At 40.9% G+C, this 22,728-nt stretch overlaps 2 protein-coding genes across 2 annotated transcripts; one reads left to right on the top strand and one right to left on the bottom strand.

Annotated features, from left to right (window-relative positions):
• Positions 1-4,519: 4,519 nt before the first annotated feature.
• neurod4 (neuronal differentiation 4) lies at positions 4,520-7,674 on the top strand. Its single transcript, XM_044351211.1, has 2 exons — positions 4,520-4,796; positions 5,853-7,674. The coding sequence occupies exon 2, from the start codon at positions 5,859-5,861 to the stop codon at positions 6,927-6,929; it is 1,071 nt and encodes a 356-aa protein (XP_044207146.1). The 5' UTR covers positions 4,520-4,796; positions 5,853-5,858; the 3' UTR covers positions 6,930-7,674.
• A 6,051-nt stretch (positions 7,675-13,725) lies between these two features.
• On the bottom strand, positions 13,726-15,678 carry birc5b (baculoviral IAP repeat containing 5b). Its single transcript, XM_044352023.1, has 4 exons — positions 15,433-15,678; positions 14,595-14,704; positions 14,064-14,181; positions 13,726-13,968 (listed from the first exon to the last, which is right to left on the bottom strand). The coding sequence occupies exons 1-4, from the start codon at positions 15,589-15,591 to the stop codon at positions 13,879-13,881; spliced, it is 477 nt and encodes a 158-aa protein (XP_044207958.1). The 5' UTR covers positions 15,592-15,678; the 3' UTR covers positions 13,726-13,878.
• Between the last annotated feature and the right edge of the window lie 7,050 nt (positions 15,679-22,728).

Raw genomic sequence — 22,728 nt, forward strand, 5'->3', positions numbered from 1 at the left:
CATTAGAAAAGTGCTTTTATCCGTTAGACTAATTTATGTTGCAGGCTTGTCTCGTTGCTGTATTTGCATAATGGTCACACTGGGAATCAGACTAGGCCACTTGTGGGACACTTGCACCTGATCACAGAGACACTATGGCTCTTTGCCAATTACACCTCCACAGTTGATTCTCCAATTAAAAATCACCTGTATTTGTCCTTGTATTTGTCAGGTTGTTCAACATCAGTAAGATGTCCCCGTACACTGAGGTTTTATCTTCTGTCCCAAATTGTTGTTTGGATCGGAGGGGATTTTGTATGGGGGCCCACAGATTACCGTCGTTGATTAGTGGTTGGGTGTAATCCTTTCAGCCCCTCTCTCTCCAAAACACCCCTGGGATATGCCCATCTCCCTGAGGACCGGCAGCATGGCAGATGGATCCTCCTCCCCCTCTTCTGCCCCCTCTAACAGCACACCCAAAAACACTGTTGATGTCCTGGGACGGAGGTTGTAAAGTATCCTGAATATGAAACCACAGGCACCTTTGTTTAATGGCTCTCTCTCCACTTAGTGAGAATTGCCCCCAGGCCTGATTCCCATTCTGTAGCTACATTTCTGTCCGATTGGAATGTTTTCCAAATCCATTAGCCCAAAGGAAGAGGAATAAGCTGCAAACAATCTGCTCATATTGCCTGAATGAAATGCTGCAAGATCTTATCAAAACATACTTTGTGATCTGGGAGACTCTGAGTTGTTGACACCATAGTTTTATGGATATGGAATCCCATTTTCCAGAAAGTTTTTACATGCGGGTGTGACGTCAAACGTGTTATTATATTACCTACACAAGCAAATAAAGGTAACAGTCCACTTGTCTGCGAGGCATCGATTCACACACATGCCTTTTTTTGAGTCTACATGTTGTGTGTTGATGTGCAGAGGTACACTGTATGTAAGGGCTGCAGGTGACACAGTTTGAAAACTTGCATTTGTAAGCTTCCATTTATGAAGCATTCTCCATGTATAATATAGTTTTATTTACACATGGAGACAAACACGCTACACTCTCCTTCAGAGTATGAAGAAATATTTTTGGCTTGATGTTCAATTTTAAAGTGATTCAACATTTTGACTTACATACAATGTCCTCTTTAAAAAGAACCTTGAGGATATAATATAAAATGAACCAATGAATCAGTTTTTATCAAGAGACTTAACTGAGGTTAAAAGTCCAGGATTCACCACTTTGTGTGTGTGTTAGACCATTAACGTTCCCCAGTGTGCAGCAGAGTCAGTAGGCCTGTCAGTTTCTCCCTCAGGAAAGTCTGCTATGTAACCCTATTCAGCCTCAGTGAGCAGCAAATGGAGAGAACTGAGCCCTGGGACTTCTTAACACTAACGGACAAATTATTGTAAAGCTTAGAAATAAAAAGCAGACAGTTCGAAAACAGTTACAGAACATGCATGTGCACAGGAAAGAGTAGCTCTAGAAACTCTCAAAACTATCAAAAACATTACAGATAAACCTTAAATGTACAAATGAACGCAAATGGTTGACATTACCAAACTTTTAATTTTAGCTGGATAACAATATAATTTCATCACCCCTACAGCCTCACTACTCTGTGCCACATCAGCCCCCCCCCACCTCTTAGCACGCCTGCGCCTCTCACAAATCCACGCTCCCTCCATCTTTTATGATCACTACAAGGGGCTCAGCTTTCAGGAGCGGTGCAGAGAGCATGTGTGTAGAGCTTTAATTCCTATTGTATTCGTGCAGTCTTGGTGTGTGTGAGTGTGTCTGTGTTTTAGCGAAAGAGGGAGAGGGAGATAGAGATGAAGAAAAAGACAGGAACAAGGACCCATCTGTCAGCACAGCGCACGAATCCCTCCCATTCCACTCTGAGTCCCAAGGGACAAGAGCGAGAGACAACTCACTTGTGGCAGTGTTTTTTCTAAGGAAGGGGGTTATCTCCATTAATAGCAACAACAGAACTTAAATAGATAATGCAAGACTGGTACTCTTTTGGTCAAATTTTGTCAAAAAAACTTGTTTTGAACAGTTCCAGCAGAATGTCTTTGTAGCCATAATGTTACACATACAACTTCACATAATAAACACCAAAAACAAAATGTTCTTCTAAACTTTAAACATCTTATGCACAAATAAAGTCAATAAATGACTCAATTTGTTAGATAATGTGTAAATAATAATATAATGATAATGATAAAGTCATGTAAACTCATCAAAAGTTGGTTCAGATCAGATGTGCTCACCATGACCTCTTCCAGAAGGTTGGCTATCTATGTTATTGCTTAAATGGGAGCAGGATACAATTCCCTTTCCGTCACTCAGTCAGTCATTTGGGAAACCGATGGGGACTGTGGGAGACTGCGTGGCTCCAATTCCCTATGCAGGCTGCAGGTGTGGTGGAGGCCATGCTCACTCATGGGACTGAAGGGCATTGTATGTGTGTGTGTGTGTGGAGGGGGTATGAGTGCATGTACCTGGGGAGTTTTGGACACATCACATTAGTCTAGAGTTGTTGCAGTACACATGCAATGTCTGGTTCACATGGGGCAACACACACACACACACACACACACACACACACACTCTCACACACACACACACACACACACACACAAACACACATACACACAAAGCATAGGGCTCCGCTTCCTCTCTGTCCACATGCCATTGTGGCCAGTGCACTGACCAGGAGTGATTAGGGCCGTTAGCGAGGTGGATAAATGCTGTTTCAGCACGAGACATCATCTTGGCCAAGCGAGTGACGCGTGAGCATCCAAGCAACAGATGCCCCACCCCCAACGCTTCTTATATGCAGCCATCTGTTAGGGTCTGTTGTTCAATAAATCGTTGGATAAGTGCCCGTTTTTACGCGATGTTGCCGATTAGCCACGTGACCATGTCTTATTTTTCCAGACTTTGGAAGTATATCGCACACTTGTAAACACGGAGAGCCCACAGTGCTGTTGGCAGAGTTCAGTCTCACTCGTCTCGAGCACAGCTGTGCGCAATCGCTTGCTCAATGGGATCAATGCGGGGGCACGTGCGAGTCGCTAGACCCCGGCTGTCAATGGCCAGTGATGACAATAGACCCCCACTGCGCTGCGGCTCGCCACGCACGAGGACTGGCGGGCGTTTATTATGCCGAGGCATTTGTAGTCAAAACTGGGGGAAATGCTCAATACTGATCTACAATCAGTGTAAAAACAATAAAGGTCAGATAATAATTTCTTCCACGGGCTCTATTGAGTTGAAAAGTCAAGTCTTGTAGTCCTCGTCCTGCTAATGACGTGACGAACCTTTATAATACAAAAACAATAAAAAACAAAACAAACTAATAAAAACAAAGAAAGAAATGAACCGAACACAGGAAACCTAGCCTATATCACTCCAATCCTGAAATAATTTATAGACTAGTAACGTTATTAATACGGTAGGCTATTATATTATGTTTGCAATTTTCATTGCCATGGTAGAGTTATATGCCTACCTTTCTTTTCATCCTTGCACCAATCCATTCAATAATAAGACAGTATTTGGAGGCAGATTATGACGCTAAAAATGGAAGAAAACAGTTCAACGACTGGGAAAATGACGCACACACCTGCTCTCTGCACACCAAGCTGTCAAAATCACTTACATAGGCACACATGGAAGAGCGTCCCTTTACTCAGCGAAGAACAGGCCTACACTGTGTTTAATTAAGTGGAAAATTCCTAATCCAACCGACTAATGAAGAGATAGACAATCGATTAATATAGTTAACCCACACATGACAATAAATCAGAACACTGGAATTTTTGTTTTTTTTTCCAACATTTCCAAGTGTGAAGATGTACAGGCAACACAATGCCGCTTTTAAGAGGAACAAATTAGGCTATATGCAGGACTTAATTTCTGCCTGATCTGGCCGCAACATTATCCCAGATTGGGACAGGCGACCAAACAGATATTGAGTTTCCTGGCTCTCCTATCTGCTGTCAGCAATTACAAATTGTGTCCAAAACTGAAATTCCAAAACAGGTCACAGAATATCTTGTTACAGATTTGGAAAAGAGGAAATAAGGTGAGGTGTTTTTGACAAAAGAGGGAGAGGATGGTGAAGAATAAACTATGCAAGTGTCTAGCCAAATAATTTTGGCAGATTATTAGTGTAAAATCTACAGCTCCAAGCAAGTGGGTGTTTTGTGCGGTGTGGAGAGCATAACTGTGGCTGGTGAAAACCAAGTCATATAAATGTGGGTACAGCTACTTTATATGTGTGTTTGCACCGTGCGCTCCGATGTAACATCAGATATGCTCCTTATACCTATATCAAGTGTCCTGAACATAATTTGTGATGGTCATATTTATATTTCTATATTTCCACTGTGTTTTAAAGCGTCCCAAGATATTTCTGCATTGACTCGTCCGACAATCACTCAGGACCTCCTAATTTACTAATAAATCACTCACTACACGTGCACCCAGGCGCGCTCTCTCTCTTTCCCTCACACATTTGCTGGGTGAAACTTCTGGCCACGAGACAGCCACGCGCGTTTGAATGGGTTGGTCGTGGGTGGGGCGCAGGAGGGAGGGGCCTCACCCGGCTAAAGGCAAAAAAATCAGCCCGATCGTGCCATTTGGAGATGAAAGTTCCATGAGCACGCATGGCTATCTGAGGAGCGGAAGAGTTTTGGACACTGGCAGAAACGCAGCGACTCTGGATTAATTAGACAATTGCTGGGCTTTTTGAATTAGCCAGATTTTTGTTATTTTTCGCAGAGTGAGCAGTGAATCCAAACAGGTGAGTTTACTTTTTTTTTTTTTTCATTTTTAGGTCCAAGTGTAATATAAAGAAAGAGATCAGAAATATAACTTGGGTATATAACTGGGTATTAGTGAACCAAATTTGGGCTACTAATTTCAGCACGTGCACTTTTAGGCGCACTTGTGTTGCCTTCCAGGGGTCCGAATAAAATCCACTAAAGCTGATTAATAAAATTCATTGTCGTTTTTTATAAGCTGCAATAAAAGTCATGTAATTGTTTCTGTAGCCTAATTATGCTCAGACACAATCGGGTGCCTAAAGTTCTGAATTCATAAATTATAGTAATCTGTCCCACTTTTACGCATTAGTGCACAATAATTATGTGGGACAATTTCCCCCCCCCCCCCCCAAAACAATAGCAAATTATCTACCTAGGGCTACGTTGTTTTTATTAAGATATTGCATTAATTCCGTTATAATGTTTAGGCTATAGCCTATGCCTTTATTCTGCAAGATGTAAAGATTTAATAAAAGTAAAGCAGAGAAATTCACTCGTCTGTAACGTTATAAACAGTCTGTGTGTGGCTTGTCTACGTGTTTGTTGATTTCTATGTTGCCTATTTAATCTTTGAGCTTTATATGCTGAGTAAATCCCGTCGTGTCCCAGATTGACAGCGTCTCTGTGACGACCACAGCATAACAGCAGGGGACCGTTCAGCCACCTCATTCTAAAAACAGTATTCTGTTCCTTAATATTAGAATATCACAATGTAATGTTTTTCAAATAATTATTGGGTGGCTTCTTCTAAATAGCCTTGGTATGTATCCAAACAGAGGTACTGTACCAGCTCTTCAAGAGTGAGCTGTCCACTCTGCAGTGCTGAAATGAGAGCACTCATTATGTATTTCATGGGACATGAATTGCCAGTCACCAGATGCCAGGATGCTGTTCTAGTTCCTGTCCCTAATCAATTACAAAACAAAAAAAATCATAAATATTAGGGAGCAGCTTTATGCAACTACATTTATAGATATTAAGCACTGGAGGTTGCGTTGGTTGATTGACAAATATTTTGTGCTGTTCCTCATCAGATCAAAATGATGACCAAACCATTTGGAAAGAGCGGAGATGTCAGTGAGCTGGTGAGCTCCCTCGGCTGGCTGGAGGAGGACGGCAGCTCTCAGGATGGAGAGGAAAGCCCGGAGATGAGGGGACACCATGGCCTTAATGCAGGGGGCCGGATTCACTCCTGCACAGAACTGGGCAGTGAGGATATGGAGGAGGAAGAGGAAGAGGATGATGAAGAGAATGGACTAAATGGAGAAAATGCTCCCAAAAGGAGAGGCCCTAAGAAGAAGAAGATGACCAAAGCTAGACAGGAGAGGTTTCGTGCCCGGCGGATGAAGGCCAATGCCAGAGAACGCTCACGCATGCATGGACTGAATGATGCCCTGGAAAATCTGCGCAGAGTGATGCCCTGCTATTCCAAGACACAAAAGCTGTCAAAGATTGAGACTCTACGGCTGGCCCGCAACTATATCTGGGCTCTGTCGGAGGTGCTTGAGAATGGCCAGTCCCCCGAGAGCCATGGTTTTGTGGAGATGCTGTGTAAAGGTCTGTCTCAGCCCACCAGTAACCTAGTTGCTGGCTGCCTGCAGCTGGGACCCACTTCGATGATGCTCAACAAGCTGGAGGACAAGTGTGGAGGCCCAGGGTTGGGTGGTGTGGGGGGTCAGGGTGGCCATCCCCTCAGCTACCCATCCCCAGGCCTTCCCAGCCCCCCCTATGGCTCCCTGGAGGCGTCCCATCTCCTCCATATGAAGGGATTCAAGGGGTCAGCCTATGATAACCCTTCCCCTAATGAGTGCAGCAGCGGCACCCCACCATACGATGGGCCCCTCACTCCCCCCCTCAGCATCAGTGGCAACTTTGCCCTGAAGCAGGAGCCCTCTCCCCACGAGTCAGAGAGGAACTACACAACCCACCCTGGCCACCATGCCCACTACCTCTCATCCCACCATTACCCCACTTCCACGCCTGGCGGCCTACCAGGGGGGCCTCAGGGCCATCCACTCTTTCAGGCATCACGTTATGAGCTGCCCCTGGATGTGGCCTTTGACCCCTTCACTCCCTCTCACCTGGTCTCCTCTCAGATGGGCACCATCTGAAATCTGACTGGAACTGGAGAAGCACTGCTCCTGAATAAACTGCTGTAAAATCACAGTCATGGTACTGACTGTACAGACACAATGGTTTGCATTTATGTTGTCTAATACTGTGAGAGAGCGCTGAATGCTCAGAGAGAGACTCATCACCTCAACTCGATCTACCTGATACAAGCACACACCCATAATTTTTAATATTTTATTTATTTGTTTTTGTTATGATTATATGTTATTTGGATTATAATTATTTCTGAAAAAATTGCCCACTCAGTTGTTACAGAGTGGAGGTAAAGAATAGTTTACCAAATCAAATATCCACGCTTAAGCATCACATGGATGTTCAAAGTGTAAAGATTGAACAAAAACATGAGAACATGATTTGCAAGTCTGCATATCAACAATTGTTCAAAAAGTCATCCAACCCAAATGGTGAACTGAGGCCTACTGCCAATGCCCCTCTTGCCATAAGAAAAGCAATGCATCTATTTATATCTGTATTTAATATTTATTTTGATAATGTCTTGTCCTTTTTTTAAATATTTTTCTCAGCACAGTTTTTGTTTCACTGTCTTCTTGGTTTGTTGTCAGTCATGGCAGCTGTACTGTATTTAAATTATTTATTCGAGGTCTTTCAGGTACTTGTTCATTTGGTGTTACAATTTTTGTCATACTGTACTGTTGTAAATATTTTGCTGTTTCGCACTTAATTGAATAAATATTCTTATATTATATACTATTTCCATAGTAACAATGCTTGCCATGAGTTTTCTTCTCTTATGCTGTCATTCTGTAGTTAAATGTCAAGTCGAGAGAGAGTTAATCTCTCCCAACAGTCAGCAATACAAATACCTGAGTATATGCAGTATACCTACTATATACCAGTTGACTGGGACACCAGTTGAATTCTAACAATATAGTGAGGTTTAGACCTGTTTTTGCATTTTCACATTGTCATGTGTTTAGTATACTAAGATGGAAGTTTTCCTGCTTTTGCTGGCAGTCCCCAGACCCCACTTAAAGTACCACAGGTCATATGAGTGATTTTGATTATTTTCTGTAATTTTGCTACAAAATCCAAATCAAGTAAATTAAGTGATTATTTTTAACTAGTGAACCAATACAGTCAGTTTCATCTGTTTTACTGTACTGTACTGTCACAGTACATGACAGATTTCTAACAAGTCAAATAAGAACTTTTCTCAATACTTTAATGGCATGAGGGCACGTGGTTAAATGATAGAAACTCATTATTTGATAGTGCCTTCAATGCCATTACACAAACTCAAAAATAAGAAACTGAAAAAGGAATCACAGACTTCGGAGAGTTTATGATTAGATCCTTGTGTCTCTGTGTTTCACAGTGGCTTACATGGACACACTGATTTCAGAACTAATGAAAATGTATAAGACTAACGTTGTGGAATAAAGGCGTACTTTGTGGCTGGGCAAAAGAGATCTGTTGCAGGATGTGTGAGTAAGTGTGTGTGTGTGTGTGTGTGTGTGTGTGTGTGTATGATGTCATTCAGAGGCTTGCTCCAGGGTTTCTATCAGGTCAGGCGGGAGACTGTTGTGGGCCATGGGAAAACAGCTCTGGGGAACAGGTGAATGTGTCACAGAGGCTTTTCGGAGTCTCTAACATTCGCTTTTTCTCCCACATGTCCCATTTTCCCATCCAGCTCATGCCAAAACACTGTGGGGCAAGAACTCATTTTCAAAGAATACATCCAGAGTAACTAAAAAAAGAGAAAAGCTCCAGACTTCTGTTCAAAGACAAAGCATATGAATATGGATGTTATGTATTAATTGATATGTCTTTGTCAATGTTACTTTGGAAATAATGTAACCAACATACATACCATGAAGCCTTTTTTAAAATTTAAATTTCCACATAGAGGCTATAAAATATAGTATTCTGATGCTTATTTCCAGATCGTCTCAGTATATACTGGCTAGGTTCCTAACACATTTATATCATTCAACTAACTCTAAAAGTCTCAGTTTTGACTTTAATGATGGTGTTGAAGGACATGATGATGGCTCTTGAAATTAACAAAGAACGGGGTGGTAGAGTGCAAAGATGGAGTGGTGAGAGCAAGAGCTGGTGTGTACGAGTGTTTATCATTGTGGTCCTTTAGACAATTGTAAAAGGCGAAGGTGCCTCGGAGGCTGTTGTCCAAGAGAACTCCCCTCCTCTTCAGCTACCTCTCCAAAGGTTTGTCTTTTCCAGTCTTGGCAACAGTGGAAAAAGACTGGAGAAGAAAAAGGGAATGATTGTTTTACTGGGCGCCACTGGTCCATTGTGAACGCAGCCTGTTCTTTCTCTTGACCTGTGACCTGTATTGTTGTGGGGTTTCTCGTTTGGGGAGGGCAGACAGCTGGGGGAACTGCGGGGGGCTGATGGACAGCTGGGCCAATTTGGGGAGAGAGAAAGAAGAGAGTGAGAGCATGCGAGAGGGATGAGAGAGGGAAAGGGGAATCAGTGTGTTGAGAGGTAAAAAGGAGAAGGGGAAAAAGAGGGAGAGGGCAGAAAAGGTGACTGAGGTCCTTGCTCCTCATTCAAGAGTTTGTCCTCTCTGCTCCTGCATGTCAGCCTTGGCATAGGAATGACACATAGCTTTGCACACAGGCAGACATTTGGCCTGTGAGAAAGTATTGGCAGAGTTAGCTGGCGCACACCCTCTTTGTGTCATTGCTGTTTTGTTACGGCAAAAATGGTGGGGGGCAGGGTATGTGGATTATCCTCCTGAGTCCAAATACATGAGTGGGTGGATATAGAAATAATCCACGTAAATTAACTTTGGATACAAGATTACAAAACACAGAGATGCAGGACAGTCTTGGGGGATTGGGGCATAGTGGTGGAGATGTAGTTTGATGGTAACATGGGGCAATTTCAGAAGAAGACATGCATGCTATGAATTTAAAATAAATTTTAGGTTTAGTTTTTTGTATTCAATTAATATTTCATGATGCAAACGATAATGATAAATACCTCAAAATGTGCTACAAAAAAGTACTTTACAGGTGGCTTTACAGGTAACACAGATGGAGTGTATCAAGTGGCTCTTATCTATGATAAGGGCATGAGGGTATCTCAGTAGGCAATGCATGCTCTGTAATGCCATCTTGGCCGAGGCGGCAGGCAGCAGAGCGCAACCTGTGGCTCAGTCCCCTGGGAGAGTGAGGTCACGTCAGATATCAGCCCACAGAGAATCAGTGTAGCTGCACTCCAACTTTTGATTCCTAAACTTTTGCACTCTTTGTGGTTTTTATTTTTATACATTATACATACCAACAACATAAGTCCTAATAACAACATGAAATAATGCTAATTAAACTCATTGCCGTACGAAGCTGACATCACAGTAAAAAACAGTAAAATATGAAATCTGACCTAGCAGAGTTTCTGAAGTGCAGTATGAGGCTTGTGCTCTTTCCGTCTCATTCTCTTGTGCTTATATTTTAGTTTCTGTGTGCAGTGCACTTAATCCACTGGCCAAACAAGAGTGGCTCCCACTAAAATGAAAAGGTCCTGATCCATAGGAGCTAGATTGAGGGATAAAGCATTGTGATTAAGATTGTATTAATGGGGCCATAGGAGGCTGGAAGGCTTTAATCAGTGTCTGTGTGCCGGTAATCCCTCTGCCTTTAAGCTGGGGCTAGCACACAGAGACGACCCCCCCACCCTGCCTGCCTCCTCTTGGGCCACAGTGCGCATGTACACACATACACACACGTGCACACACATGCACGCCTCTGTGGGGAGCATAAGGATCTGAGTGCCCAGGTTGAGAGGTGGAGCACCCTGAAACAGAGACGCCCAAGACTTAGAGGAGCAGCTGGTAGAAGAAAGAATGAGGAGATGGATGGAGAAAGAGATTTGGGCAGAGACAGAGGAAAACAATGAAAGGTGGCAAGGCTGGCGTTATGAGAAGTTGTAAGGATTGGAGGAGGGGGAATTAAAATGATGAGGATCGGGTTGGTCATGGTGAACATGGTGAAAGCAATTAAATATAAAACTTTGTTAACTTTTCCAGACCCTGGTTCTATCTATTACCACATTATATCTGACTTGACTACCATTCCTAAACTTATTTTAGTGAGACATGAATTCACTCAACTCTAATAAATATCCAAGGATGGTTCTCTACGTCAATGTAACTTTAAAAAAAGAGAGAACTCCACTACTTGCATTATCATATAAGAAATTTAAGGAAAGTTCAAAAAATGTTATTAATAAGGTCAGAAAAATAATGCTAAAGAAGATATAAAATAACAGCTTGTCCACAATGGTGAGAGAAAAAAAGGAGATGTACATGGGAGGGGAGGAAAGAGGGTAGCTCACAGACTCATTACCTATGGCAGGGAGTAAGAGGTGACATTGTGTGCATGAGGATGAGGGGTGGGCCTTCTCCTCCCAGAGTTCTCAGAGTATTGGGGTGTAGGAGTTAAAGAGCTTCTAATGGGATCTGGATGCTGTCGTGTTTACCCTGGCCCCCCTCTGCACGCCCACTGCATTGTGGAAGTTGCTGGGCTTTGGGACACCACAATAGGCTGAGTGTAGGGACAGATGGAGGTCCCTTTTCGAAGACGGCACAAAAAACAGCCAAGGTAGGAGGGCCATGGTGTCTGAGAGAGCGAGCAGCCAGCATGCCCTGCTGCCAGAGATGTGGGAGATCATTAGAGGTGGAGGAAGGGAGAGGAAAAACTGAAAAGGGATTTTAGTTTCTTCCTAATTATAATGCAAGGAAGAGTGTAACTCTGGGTGTCTCTTTGCTCTGGTAATCTGTCAGTAAATTTGGCATGATCTAGACACATTTACACAGCTCTGGTTCAGGATCACTTTGCAAACTGGGCTGGCCTGTACACATGCCAGCCTTTATAATCATTTACTGTATCTTGCTTTGTATATTTTCAAAAGTACTTTTCAGAGTGGACCAAGCTGGCAAAACTAAAAAGCACCATGGTGTGAAAGATGTTAAAACCCTTTTAAGCAGTGCTCAGATGTGATAATATGCCATTAATTTGGCCTTTATTTATATTTATTGAGGGTTAGACTAGGCCAGACGAGAGGTCAAATGCTGATGTCATTCATTTAGGCCAGTGCAGTGTAGGGAGCATTAGAGGGTTCTGTGATAGATGCTGATGAGGATATAGACGAGAAGCATTGGAGGAGGGTAGAGGGAGGTACCAGGCGCAGGAGCAACAGATGGGGCCTGATGGAAAGCTCAGGTTGTAAACTTTCTGTTAGCAACATCTGTCCATTTGTCCATCTGCTACACTCGCTGTTTACAGTTTGTTTAGCAGAAAGTCATTAGAAAAAACCTTTTGTCACAGCATATTAATTAGATCAGAGAAGAACCAAATCTATGCAGATTCCTATTAGCTTAATGACTCAGTTTAAATACATTTCGATGGGTTTATACTTAAAAAATATAAAACTGGGGTGTGGGAAAACATATGATCCCCCACCTCAGTTATGATCCATTCAAATCAACAGTTTTGCACCGTTCCCACAGATAAGCCCATCTATCACATCTGTGCCGCTTAAGGACAGAAGCCACACCATGGCATCCTCTTTGTTCATTTTCTGGAGCACACATGAATAAGTGGATTGACACGGGATGCGGTTATAAGCCATGATTAGAGTTACATTAGCAATTACTATAAACATGCTCCTTATGATCTGTGTACTTATTCAAATACCGCACCACTTACCTAAACTAACAGTTAAAACCAACATCTCATTAGTATAACTGTTTGGAGTTTTTATCTGGTACATTCAGTAGATGTTCCTCTCCACACCAGACAGCTACTTCTATCTAAAATTAATATGTTTTGCCTTCACAGCAAATTATGAACGATTGAGGGAATATCACACCACAGCACAGATTTAAAAGCATCTAAAAAATGTGAGCATAATAGTTTCATTAGAAATGTTACATCACCTATGGGTGTTTTATTTCTTTTGGCTAAAAATATTCTCTCTTCAATTTGCTCTGCAGCAAGCGGATAAAAGAGAATTAAGCAGCTGATCTGGGCTCAGTGGCCACAGTGTTACATTAGACATTAATCCAGAACAGTGGAAGGTTGGAGAAGAGATAGCATCTTTAATCCTGCACTCCATCCAGCCCACCCTCCCATGTGACACAGTGAGAGACTCATTCTGCAAACTGAACCCAATATCCTCTGTTTCTTCCGCATAAAAGACACGAAAATCTCAAGACTTTACACCAAGTTTGGCAAATAATTTTGATGTTAAACCTTTGTTTGCTAAATGAGAGCGGTGAAGCTTTACAGTGTGACAGAACTTTTCTATGAGTGTTTACTGCATGAGCACCTTTTCCACAATTTCCACTGTAAACTGCAGCATCCTCCAGTGTCTCCTAAATTTCCAGCCTGGTCTCAACAAATGAAATCTCAGTCCTCCTCACAGGGTTAGGCAAGTGTCCTGGTGAGCCCTCTCAGTGCACACTGTCCCCCTATATGTAACAGATGTTACTGGGGCAACAGTTGGTATTGAAAGGGAGGGGCTTCAGGCCATCTGTCCAGGGTCAAGGTTTGAAAAGGGGTGGTAGAGATGGTGGCACGTTCAGGAAAATGGTAAGTATTTGGTTGAAAAGAGGGAATATAGCCCACATTGTAAATCTGCTCAATGTGCGCTTTCATTTCAGATTGCCTTTGTGAAGGTTTTGAGTGTGAGATTAGGAGTTGCATAAAGTTTGTCTGTGATATGGGAAAACTGTTGCTATAGTGCAAAAGCACCATCTTGTGGTTAAAGGCAATACTACAAACAAAGTAATATTCCTCAAAACTTTATTGATATTTTAAACTTACATTAGAGCACTGAGTCAAGACTATAGGCTCTAGCTACACCCACAAGATTAGTGTAGCGATAAAAATCACAATATATACACAATAATTTAGATTTCCTTCCACAATTTGAGAGGAATCATATAGAGTCCAACAGGGTTTTAAGGCTCTCATGTGTATGGTCTACATTATCTCGCAAATAGGCCATCTTCTTATGACAAATCTTTCTCTGAAAGAAAAAAAAAGCAGAATGTGAACATCTCCTGCATAAGTACTTCAGCCTCTACTTTGCACACAATCTACACAGATAGTAGGAACACTCACAACGTAGACCCTCAGCCTCTCTTTTTCCATGTGATAGAATTCAGCCACCGTTAGCTCCGTGAAGTCTTTCTTTAAGGTTATGAATCCACAGTTAGGTGAGCGTTTTGTGTGTTCAGACCTGCGCAGAGAAAATGTTACAGAAGAAATTAGTCGAAGACAACATCTGAATGTGGCCTACAAAAAGGAATGCTTTGTTATTCTTAAATGAATCCAGTTCAATTAGGATATAACTATAAAAATCTTCTAATTTGGTATTATGCTGATCAAGAAAGCAGCTGCAATATTTGCATCCACTTAGGTTTTAAAAACATAAATCAACTTTATTTGGCAGCCATCATTTTCATTCTCAATGGTGATGTTCTGTATATTTAAATTTGTCCCTTAATGACTATGGATAACACTCAGGTCTGAGTAATACTGATGAAAAGAATTTCAGTTCTGAAGCTGCTGTGCCCCCTTACACTACTGGCATTATGTTTTCCAGTGAAGAGGAAATGAAAGGGCCTGAGGACATTGACACACTCTTCTTACCAGGGGTCATCATCTGGCTCCCAGCCCTCAAGCTCGATCAGACAGAAGAAACAGCAGGCAACATCAGGCTCATTCTCACTGGGGCAGTGGACAAACCCAGCCTTGGCCATCTACAAAGACAAAACAGTAACAGTTGCCACATAATGTCAAAAAACATTTTTCTCACAGAAAACTCAAAAATAAATATCAAAAAATTAAGGAATTTTATGGAGGTGATAACTCAATGACAAAGATGACAAGTGCAATGCAAGAACAAAAGGCCAGAACTGCAAGAGGATTAGTGCCAGTGAGAATGAAACCAGAGGATGATCTCTTTTTGGCTCCTGGAGGGTTAAGAGCTGGTAACGTGGCATATAGTGTTGCTCATCCAGTGAAGTGTCAGCAGCCCATCCATCATCACTAGACTAGGGTGGGCAGAGGGTCTGTGCACTTGACACCAGATGCAATGAAACTAAATATGGCACCTGCTTGACTGTAAATCACATGCTGTCACAGCCTTGGATAAATGGTATAAAATCGCTGTGTAAACAAGGTTGGTATATAATAGCAATAATTATTTTCATCTCATATTTGTGTACTCTGTACGTTAATGTAGACTAGGCTGTATTTTTTTAGAGTGTCTGACATATCCGGACTGAAATTTGAGGAACCATCCCAGAAATGTGCCCAGTCTGACCTCCCACATACCCTATGTTACCTATAGTTAGTGTCTTCCTTGTGGACAAATTCCCCTCGTAACTTAATACCTATTGCGCCACTGCACTGTCAAAATTAACTTCCGATGATGAACATTAAGTAATAATAAATATTCTAAGGCACCAAGATGTCACAGGCTTACCTTTTCAGGTGTGCAATTACATTCCTCTCGAAATGGCCAGTCTGCAAAAGTTTGTTCTCGTAAATCTTGACTGTACATTTTGTCATATGAGTAAAACCTGGTTGCCAATACATCTATGCTGGCCATATCTTCAGCAAAAACCAAAAACCTAACATACATTAATTCACAATGTGGGTGTTGATGTAGACATGGGCTGATGGCCCCCAGACTGCCTTGCACACTTCCACAGGTGTTTTCAGTTTTTGGCTGATTAAAATCAGGTTCAAGGTGGGCGGGGCTAGGATGAAACAATGTTAGGTCACTAGATTTCATCTACAAAAGGTCTACTTAGGTAAAATACACAGTATAGTTTTGCTATTAAACAGCTTTTTTTTATATTCTCTTGGTCTACATCATTTCTCAGTTACTTTGCACCTTAAATGTGCTTATTTTGCATTTTTGCCAAATAAGCAGTGGCAACTACAAGTTGCCACTTGTAGTTTGTCACAAGTCTTGGTGGTGCACTAAACTAGTATGTTTTTCATGTAGCAAAACACAAGTGGTAATATGTGTTCTACCTATTACAGGAACTACATGCTACACTCGTTAGTGCAGGGTTTCGTGTTACAGCCCCAGCATCCTTTGCATTGGGCCTGTTTTGTGCGTTTGTGTTTTTGTTGAAGGGCCAAAGGGGTGTTGTGAGGCCATCTCTGTAACAAGAAAAAAACCTGGCCAGTGTGAGCTATATAAGTCCACGTGTTTGGATGCTAGTGTGTTGTCTTCACAGTTAACACAAAAAGATAATGTTTATGGTATACTCAAGCTTCATTTAAAGGTGTTATTTTTGTTCCAACCCTTCTGTTCTGATGCAGAATGAGAAAAAAAATTGAAAAAAAATTACACAAACTCACTACAGTAGATAAGAAATATTTATTGTATAATGTTTTTCTATGTAAAATGCATTTTATGTAATAAACACTAAGAGGTCCAAACATATTTTTTTCTATGCTTCAGGACATTCATTACTCAAATCTATAATACTAACTAACTAAATCCACATTTATTTATTAACCTAATGTGAATTAATTCCACATCTATCTCTCTTGTTCCTGCATCTCATGTCAAAGGCTATATTTACATGTAAGTCATGGCTTTATATATTTGCTACAACATACATTTTGGACATTTCTGATACTAGTTCACCTAGATATTGCTACAGTTCAGAAGTCCAATATCAAAAATTCTAATGCACATTAAATGTACGACAGCTACTCTTAAACTTAATGTTACATTTAATTGGAATTTAATTTCCTCTGACCTCTGTATTTTCTTGACATTGTTGTGTTGTATTATATAGTTTGCCTTTCAACTGTGACATACTGTACGTATGTAGATTTAACATCCGTATATAGTAGAAAAATTGCACAGACCGCCTTCACACTGGGACAATAGCATTTTAATACTTATATTACATATATTTATGATTATATCCTTTATATTTATTTGTCTAATTCTTGTTTTTATTCTTCTTCAGCTAATTATTCTTTATTGCACACTAGCCTTTTTAGCACAACCTGCCCCACCCTGAATTTCACTGCACACATTATGAGCATGTCAGAAGTAAAACCTTTGATCTTGCCCTTGCCTGCTCCAGTGGCACAAGATTTCAATATACATATGGACATGTCAATTTTATTTTTAGACACACATGGAAAAAAAAAAAAGTGTACCTGTCCTTTAAGATACTGTAATCCACAGCTGTGAAATGAAAATGGATCTATCACCTGACTTCATGATCCCCTGAAGCAATGAAGCTACATAAACTTTTAAAGATATATATCAAATAACATCTAAAATTTTATATGAACTGTAATGTATAGTCCTCATTTAGAAAGTGAAGGAACTTGACTCCCTCTGTTGGCAAATGAGAGAAATTTAAGGATGTTGTGTGTTGTAGCAATGAATACTTCCCTCATCTCTCTTGAATTGCTGTCTCCTTATGCAAAGAACTATCCAAAGGAAGGCTGATCTTAAGTTTATGATACCCTCTTACTTTCTTTTACTCTGATCTCTCCTTATGTCTGCTCGTAAACCCTTCCCTATAGTGAGCTCTCCAATTACTGCAATTGATTTTCTTAATTTCTTTAATCACAAACTTGACTGTATTCTCTACCCACCGGGGGTGTTGACCCCCTCAAAATTGTGCATTTGGTGCATTGGAGACCACTGCCACGCTCTCACAATTTGAGGCTGTCTCCTTGGACACCTTCTGTAGGTTGCTGCTCTCCTCTAAATCCACAACCTGCGTATCTGACCATTTTCCTGTTAAATTGGTTATGGAACTTCTTATGATATTAGGCCCCTCCCTACTCAACATTATTAACACCTCTCTTTTGTCTGGTGTTGTGCCCACCTCCTTTAAATCACTTAAACCTCAGCTCAAAAAACCTAACCTCGATCCTGATATTATCAATAACTTCAGACCTATCTCCAATCTCCCCTTCCTCTCTAAAGTCTTGGAAAGAATTGTTTCCATCCATCTAACCGACTACCTCTCATCTAACAGTCTACTTGAACCCTTTCGATCTGGCTTTAGATCGTTCCATAGCACTGAGACCACTCTCACAAAAGTGGTAAATGACCTACTCCTCGTCTCAGATTTTGACTCCTCTTCTATTCTTATCTTACTTGATTTAAGTGCGGCATTTGATACTGTCGATCATAATATTCTTTTAAATCGCCTAGCGAGCTACATTGGTGTCCATGACTCTGTGCTTTCCTGGCTAAGCTTCTACCTATCTGAAAGAACTCATTGTGACTTAAAAATGTAACATCTGAATACTCTAAAGTTAACTTTGGCGTACCGCAGGGTTCTGTGCTGGGGCCTTTGCTTTTTTTGTCTACATGCTACCTCTTGGTGAAATTTTTCACAGCTACGGTATCAAATTTCACTGTCTGCGGATGATACCCAAATTTACATACCAATTACACCTGATGATCATTCACAAATTGCAAATCTTGAATTATATCTAGTCATTGTTACAAATTAGATGTCACAAAACTTCTTGCGATTAAATGCCGATAAAACTGAGATGCTAATTGTTGGCCCCAAAATCCAACTCCCTCTTCTTGCAGACCTTACTCTGAACTTTGGGGATAATTACCCAGAGCTCCATAGTTAAAAACCTTGGCATTATTTTTGACACAGCTCTCTCATTTGATGCTCACATTAGAGAAATTGCTAAGATTTCCGATCGCATGATGCTGGATATCTTGGATATCTGTTCCTAGAATTAAGAAAAAATCAGTAAACAGTTGAGCGTTCTCCTACTGAGCTCCATATCTCTGGAACCAGCTACCTGTTACAATCAGGGGAGCAACTTTAGTTGAAATCTTCAAATCTAGACTCAAAACATACTTATTCTTGCAATCATATGACCTGCCCTGGCACCATTGGCATGGGTTCAATATAGTCTTTTCCCTCACCTCAGTCTGCTGGTGCGCCGTCTGGTGGCTGAATATCGTGTATTGCACCCTTAATGTCTGTATGAAACTCACCTGGGTTTTGTACATCTTCTGTATTGCTCTATGTTTTGGGGTGTGTTTGTGAGGTTGTAGAATATTAGACTGTCTCGCTAAAATCTGCATTTCTGCAATCATCAGCATGTCATAACGTGCGTGTGTCACTCGATTCACTACTTCAGATGGTTTTCTGTGTATTGGATCCTCTTTAAATTTTCCATAATTTATTTATTTATTTATTTTATGTTGTCCCTCCTTGATTCTTCTAATATTGTTTTACTGCTGTAAAGTGTATTGAGACACCCTGGTGTGATTTTGCACTTTAAATAAATAAACTTTGACTTTTGACTTTAGACATATTAAAATTGTGCCACATCACATGTTTTTCATTCAGTCACGGATGTGTATAAATATATTAATACATAGCCATACATGTATTCAGGCATTCTTATTGAAACAGGCTTGAATTTCAATTTCCAACTGAGAGTTTTTGAGAAATGTAAATATAGACATAAAGGCCAGAAAGCCACTTGTCCAGTTTAATGGTTTATGGTGTGAACTTGCCTGTTTATTAATGTGAAAGACAGGGATAGACCTTGTCCGCAGTGTGTCCCTGTAACACTACCCCTCAGGCCCCTGGGTGCTGAAATGTGCTTACAACTGTAAACTGCTGTCCTTTTCCCCTTATAACCTTATCTTCCAGCAGAGTGCCTGTGGGAGTCCTGAGACACAGTGTGCCTGTTTATGAGGCTGAGATTGTGTGATTTTTATATTGTATGTGTGTTGCACTCTAATAGTTGGCGCTTTGTATGGGCTTACTGAGCAGCAGGCCCGGAGTGAATTGGACATCAACTGTACATTTGATGACATATTACATTAGCTCAAAGCAGCCTGTATGATGTGTGGCTGCTTACTGCAGGCACTGTTGAATAGCATCTACCTCTGAATTCCTGCATGTGTGTGTTACTGTTGTCACACAGCATTCTTCTATACATTCAAATTTTTCACTATTTTCCTTAACTTTTGCTGTTTCACTCAACGTTGCTGCACCTAAGTTTTAAGGTTTACCAGTTTACCCTCCTTCATTCTCGTTTTGTGTCTATGTTGCACCAGTGAAAATGTTTGTGTAGCTGACAGCTTCAGCAGTAAAGCTCCCTAATGGTTATTTACAGTGGCTGGAGAATTTGCTTTGTTACTTTCACTCTGCTAATGGTCGTCCTATATGAGAGACAGTTTTGCAACTGTTTTGACTATCAGAGAATTCCTGCCATGTGCTGTGCCACAAATCATCTTTTCAGAGGTTGAAATTTATCTTCCCTCTGAACCTCACATTTACTCCTCATGCCTTCATTGACATTTGACTCTTCTTCCCTTCTTAGCCTCCCTGCTACAGCCTTTAACTCTCTGCTCTCTCTGTCTCCTGACACACTTATTAAGGCCTGCCACGATTAGCTGCTGGAATCTCTTGCTCTCACTTTGTTTTCACACAGGGCTGAGAGAGAGAGAGAGAGAAAATGAGGGAGGGAGGAGAAGTTATGTAGAGAGGTGAAGGGGAGGTGATAGCTGTGGTGTGTTTGTGTTCTCTATTTCCACGTCCTTTACATTGCCATTGTGGGCACAAGGATGTTATTTGCATGCACGACTCTTGAAATCTTTTCGAATGAATGAGAACCGTGGAGAATCTTTTCTGGTCATTTTTCTTCCACCTGAAGAACCCTGACTAGTTTCATCCTGGGAAGAATTTCACAGAGGAAATAGTTGTTTCTCAGTGTGTCTGTGTAGGACTCGAGATCTGACTCACCCTGTAAGAGCAGCAGGAGGACTGAGAGGTGCAATCAATGTGGAGCTCAGGTAAGAAAGGAGCCTATTACGATCTACTATATCACTGTATCTGTCTGCTTCCATTTAAAATGACGCATTACTGTCTCTGTGGACAGCACGAAATATATCCAGTTGCTCCCATGTAAAATGAAGGCGATAATTGAGTGAGATTTTTGTGCTATAAATATGCTTTGATGCAGCAGGAAAAATTTCTTTCAATGAATGATCAGACAAATGTGTCTGTGTGGTTGTAAGTGATTGATCTTCATACTGAGTCTTCATTCTTGGTTCAAATATTCACATGGTGCCCATGGAGCTGACAAGTGTCCTGACAGCTCCACCTGTCTTCTGCTGCCCTCACACCCAGATTGAACACTACATATTTAGGTGAAACTGATCTTATCTTGTGTGTGTGTGTGTGTACTTCTATTACTCATGTTGTGGGGATATAAATCTGTTCACTAACATTGTGGGGACTCGTCTCTGTTCTGGGGACAAAAAGCAAAACCTTAAAATGTTTACATTATAAGGTTTTGCTTTTTTATTACATTTTTGGGTGAAGACTTGGTACATGGTTAGGTATAGGAAAATAGTGGTTATGGTTAGGGTAAGTCTTCAGGAAATTAAGTAAGTCGATGTAATGTCTTCTGAAGTGATGGAAACATGTCCTCTGCAGGGCTAAGGGATAGTAAGGGACATGTTCATGTGACTATGCACCATTTTTGTTGGTTGTCAGAACAAAATATGATAAATATGAGATGTGATATGTCTGACTTGAAGTTGTGAAGGAGACTGTTTTGAGATTTTTTTCTTCATGTGCCACATCATTCTCAGCTGAGGAATGTCTGAGCTTTAGAAATAGACTATGATCTATGGAGATGATAATTACTTCAAATTGCTGTGTTCTAAAATATACGCAGCATTGCACAATAACGACTAGGAATGTGTCAGACAAAAGTGTTTAGTCTAGTTGGCGCAACATAACAGAAATGATTGTAGTGAAGTTTAAAGAAGTATTTAAACTTTACACATTAATGGTACAAATGTGTGACCTGAATGTGGTTGCAAAGAAAGACGCCCTGTCCTCCAGTGCTGGTGTAAAAATGTCAGGGACGTGTGAGAGTGTGACAGTCAACATCAACATTCTCCTTCTCTGTAGGCAGGCGTGGATTCACAGGACAGACACACCCACCTGTGTACACACATGCTTACAGTCTCCATTTTTGTTGTATCTGTGATGCATGGCATTTTGATCAAAAAACATGTTGCGTAAGTATAATAATAAACATAGTAAAGTAAAAAATTAATACATATAAAAGTAGTGATATATTTCATGAAATTAAACAATTACTATGCTTAAATAAAGAGTAAGATTTTCTTTGTCTTTACATTTTATTGAAATAAAGAAGAAAGACAGTGTGTCCTACATGAAGGCATGTCTTTGTCTCTGTCTGATGAACAATTTCATGGAGAGTTTGAATAAGCTCTTCTCTTGAAAGGGAATGAAATAATTGATATTTTGGTGGAAATTTGGGGAAACTTCTGACCTTCTTCTGTTCTACACCTTCTCTGTTTCACATGGGGCACAACATTGTTTTTCTGTCTAATGACTGTTTTTAGTGTCAATCAGATTAAATTGGTGATCACTACGTGTGTACAGGGTTTTTTAACTTGGATTAAAAAATTAGGCAAGTTGAAAATGTCTTTGAAATAAATGATTACTTTCATAACATAACACCCCCCCCCCCCCCACCCCCCCCCACACACACACACACACACACACACCTACAAAACCTAAAGGCACAGATTTAATCAACTAAGTGTGAAAGGCAACAAAAATCCTGCTCCATTTTTAACAATGCATGTGTATCCTGAGTCTTTCCTGGGTAAGAAAATCCACTGAATGCACAGGAAGCATACTGTACAGGTGGCCATGTTTCCTGCACATATCCACACCTGATCAATAGTCTAAAT

Source organism: Thunnus albacares, chromosome 5, assembly GCF_914725855.1.
Source record: "Thunnus albacares chromosome 5, fThuAlb1.1, whole genome shotgun sequence".
Taxonomy (NCBI): domain Eukaryota; kingdom Metazoa; phylum Chordata; class Actinopteri; order Scombriformes; family Scombridae; genus Thunnus; species Thunnus albacares.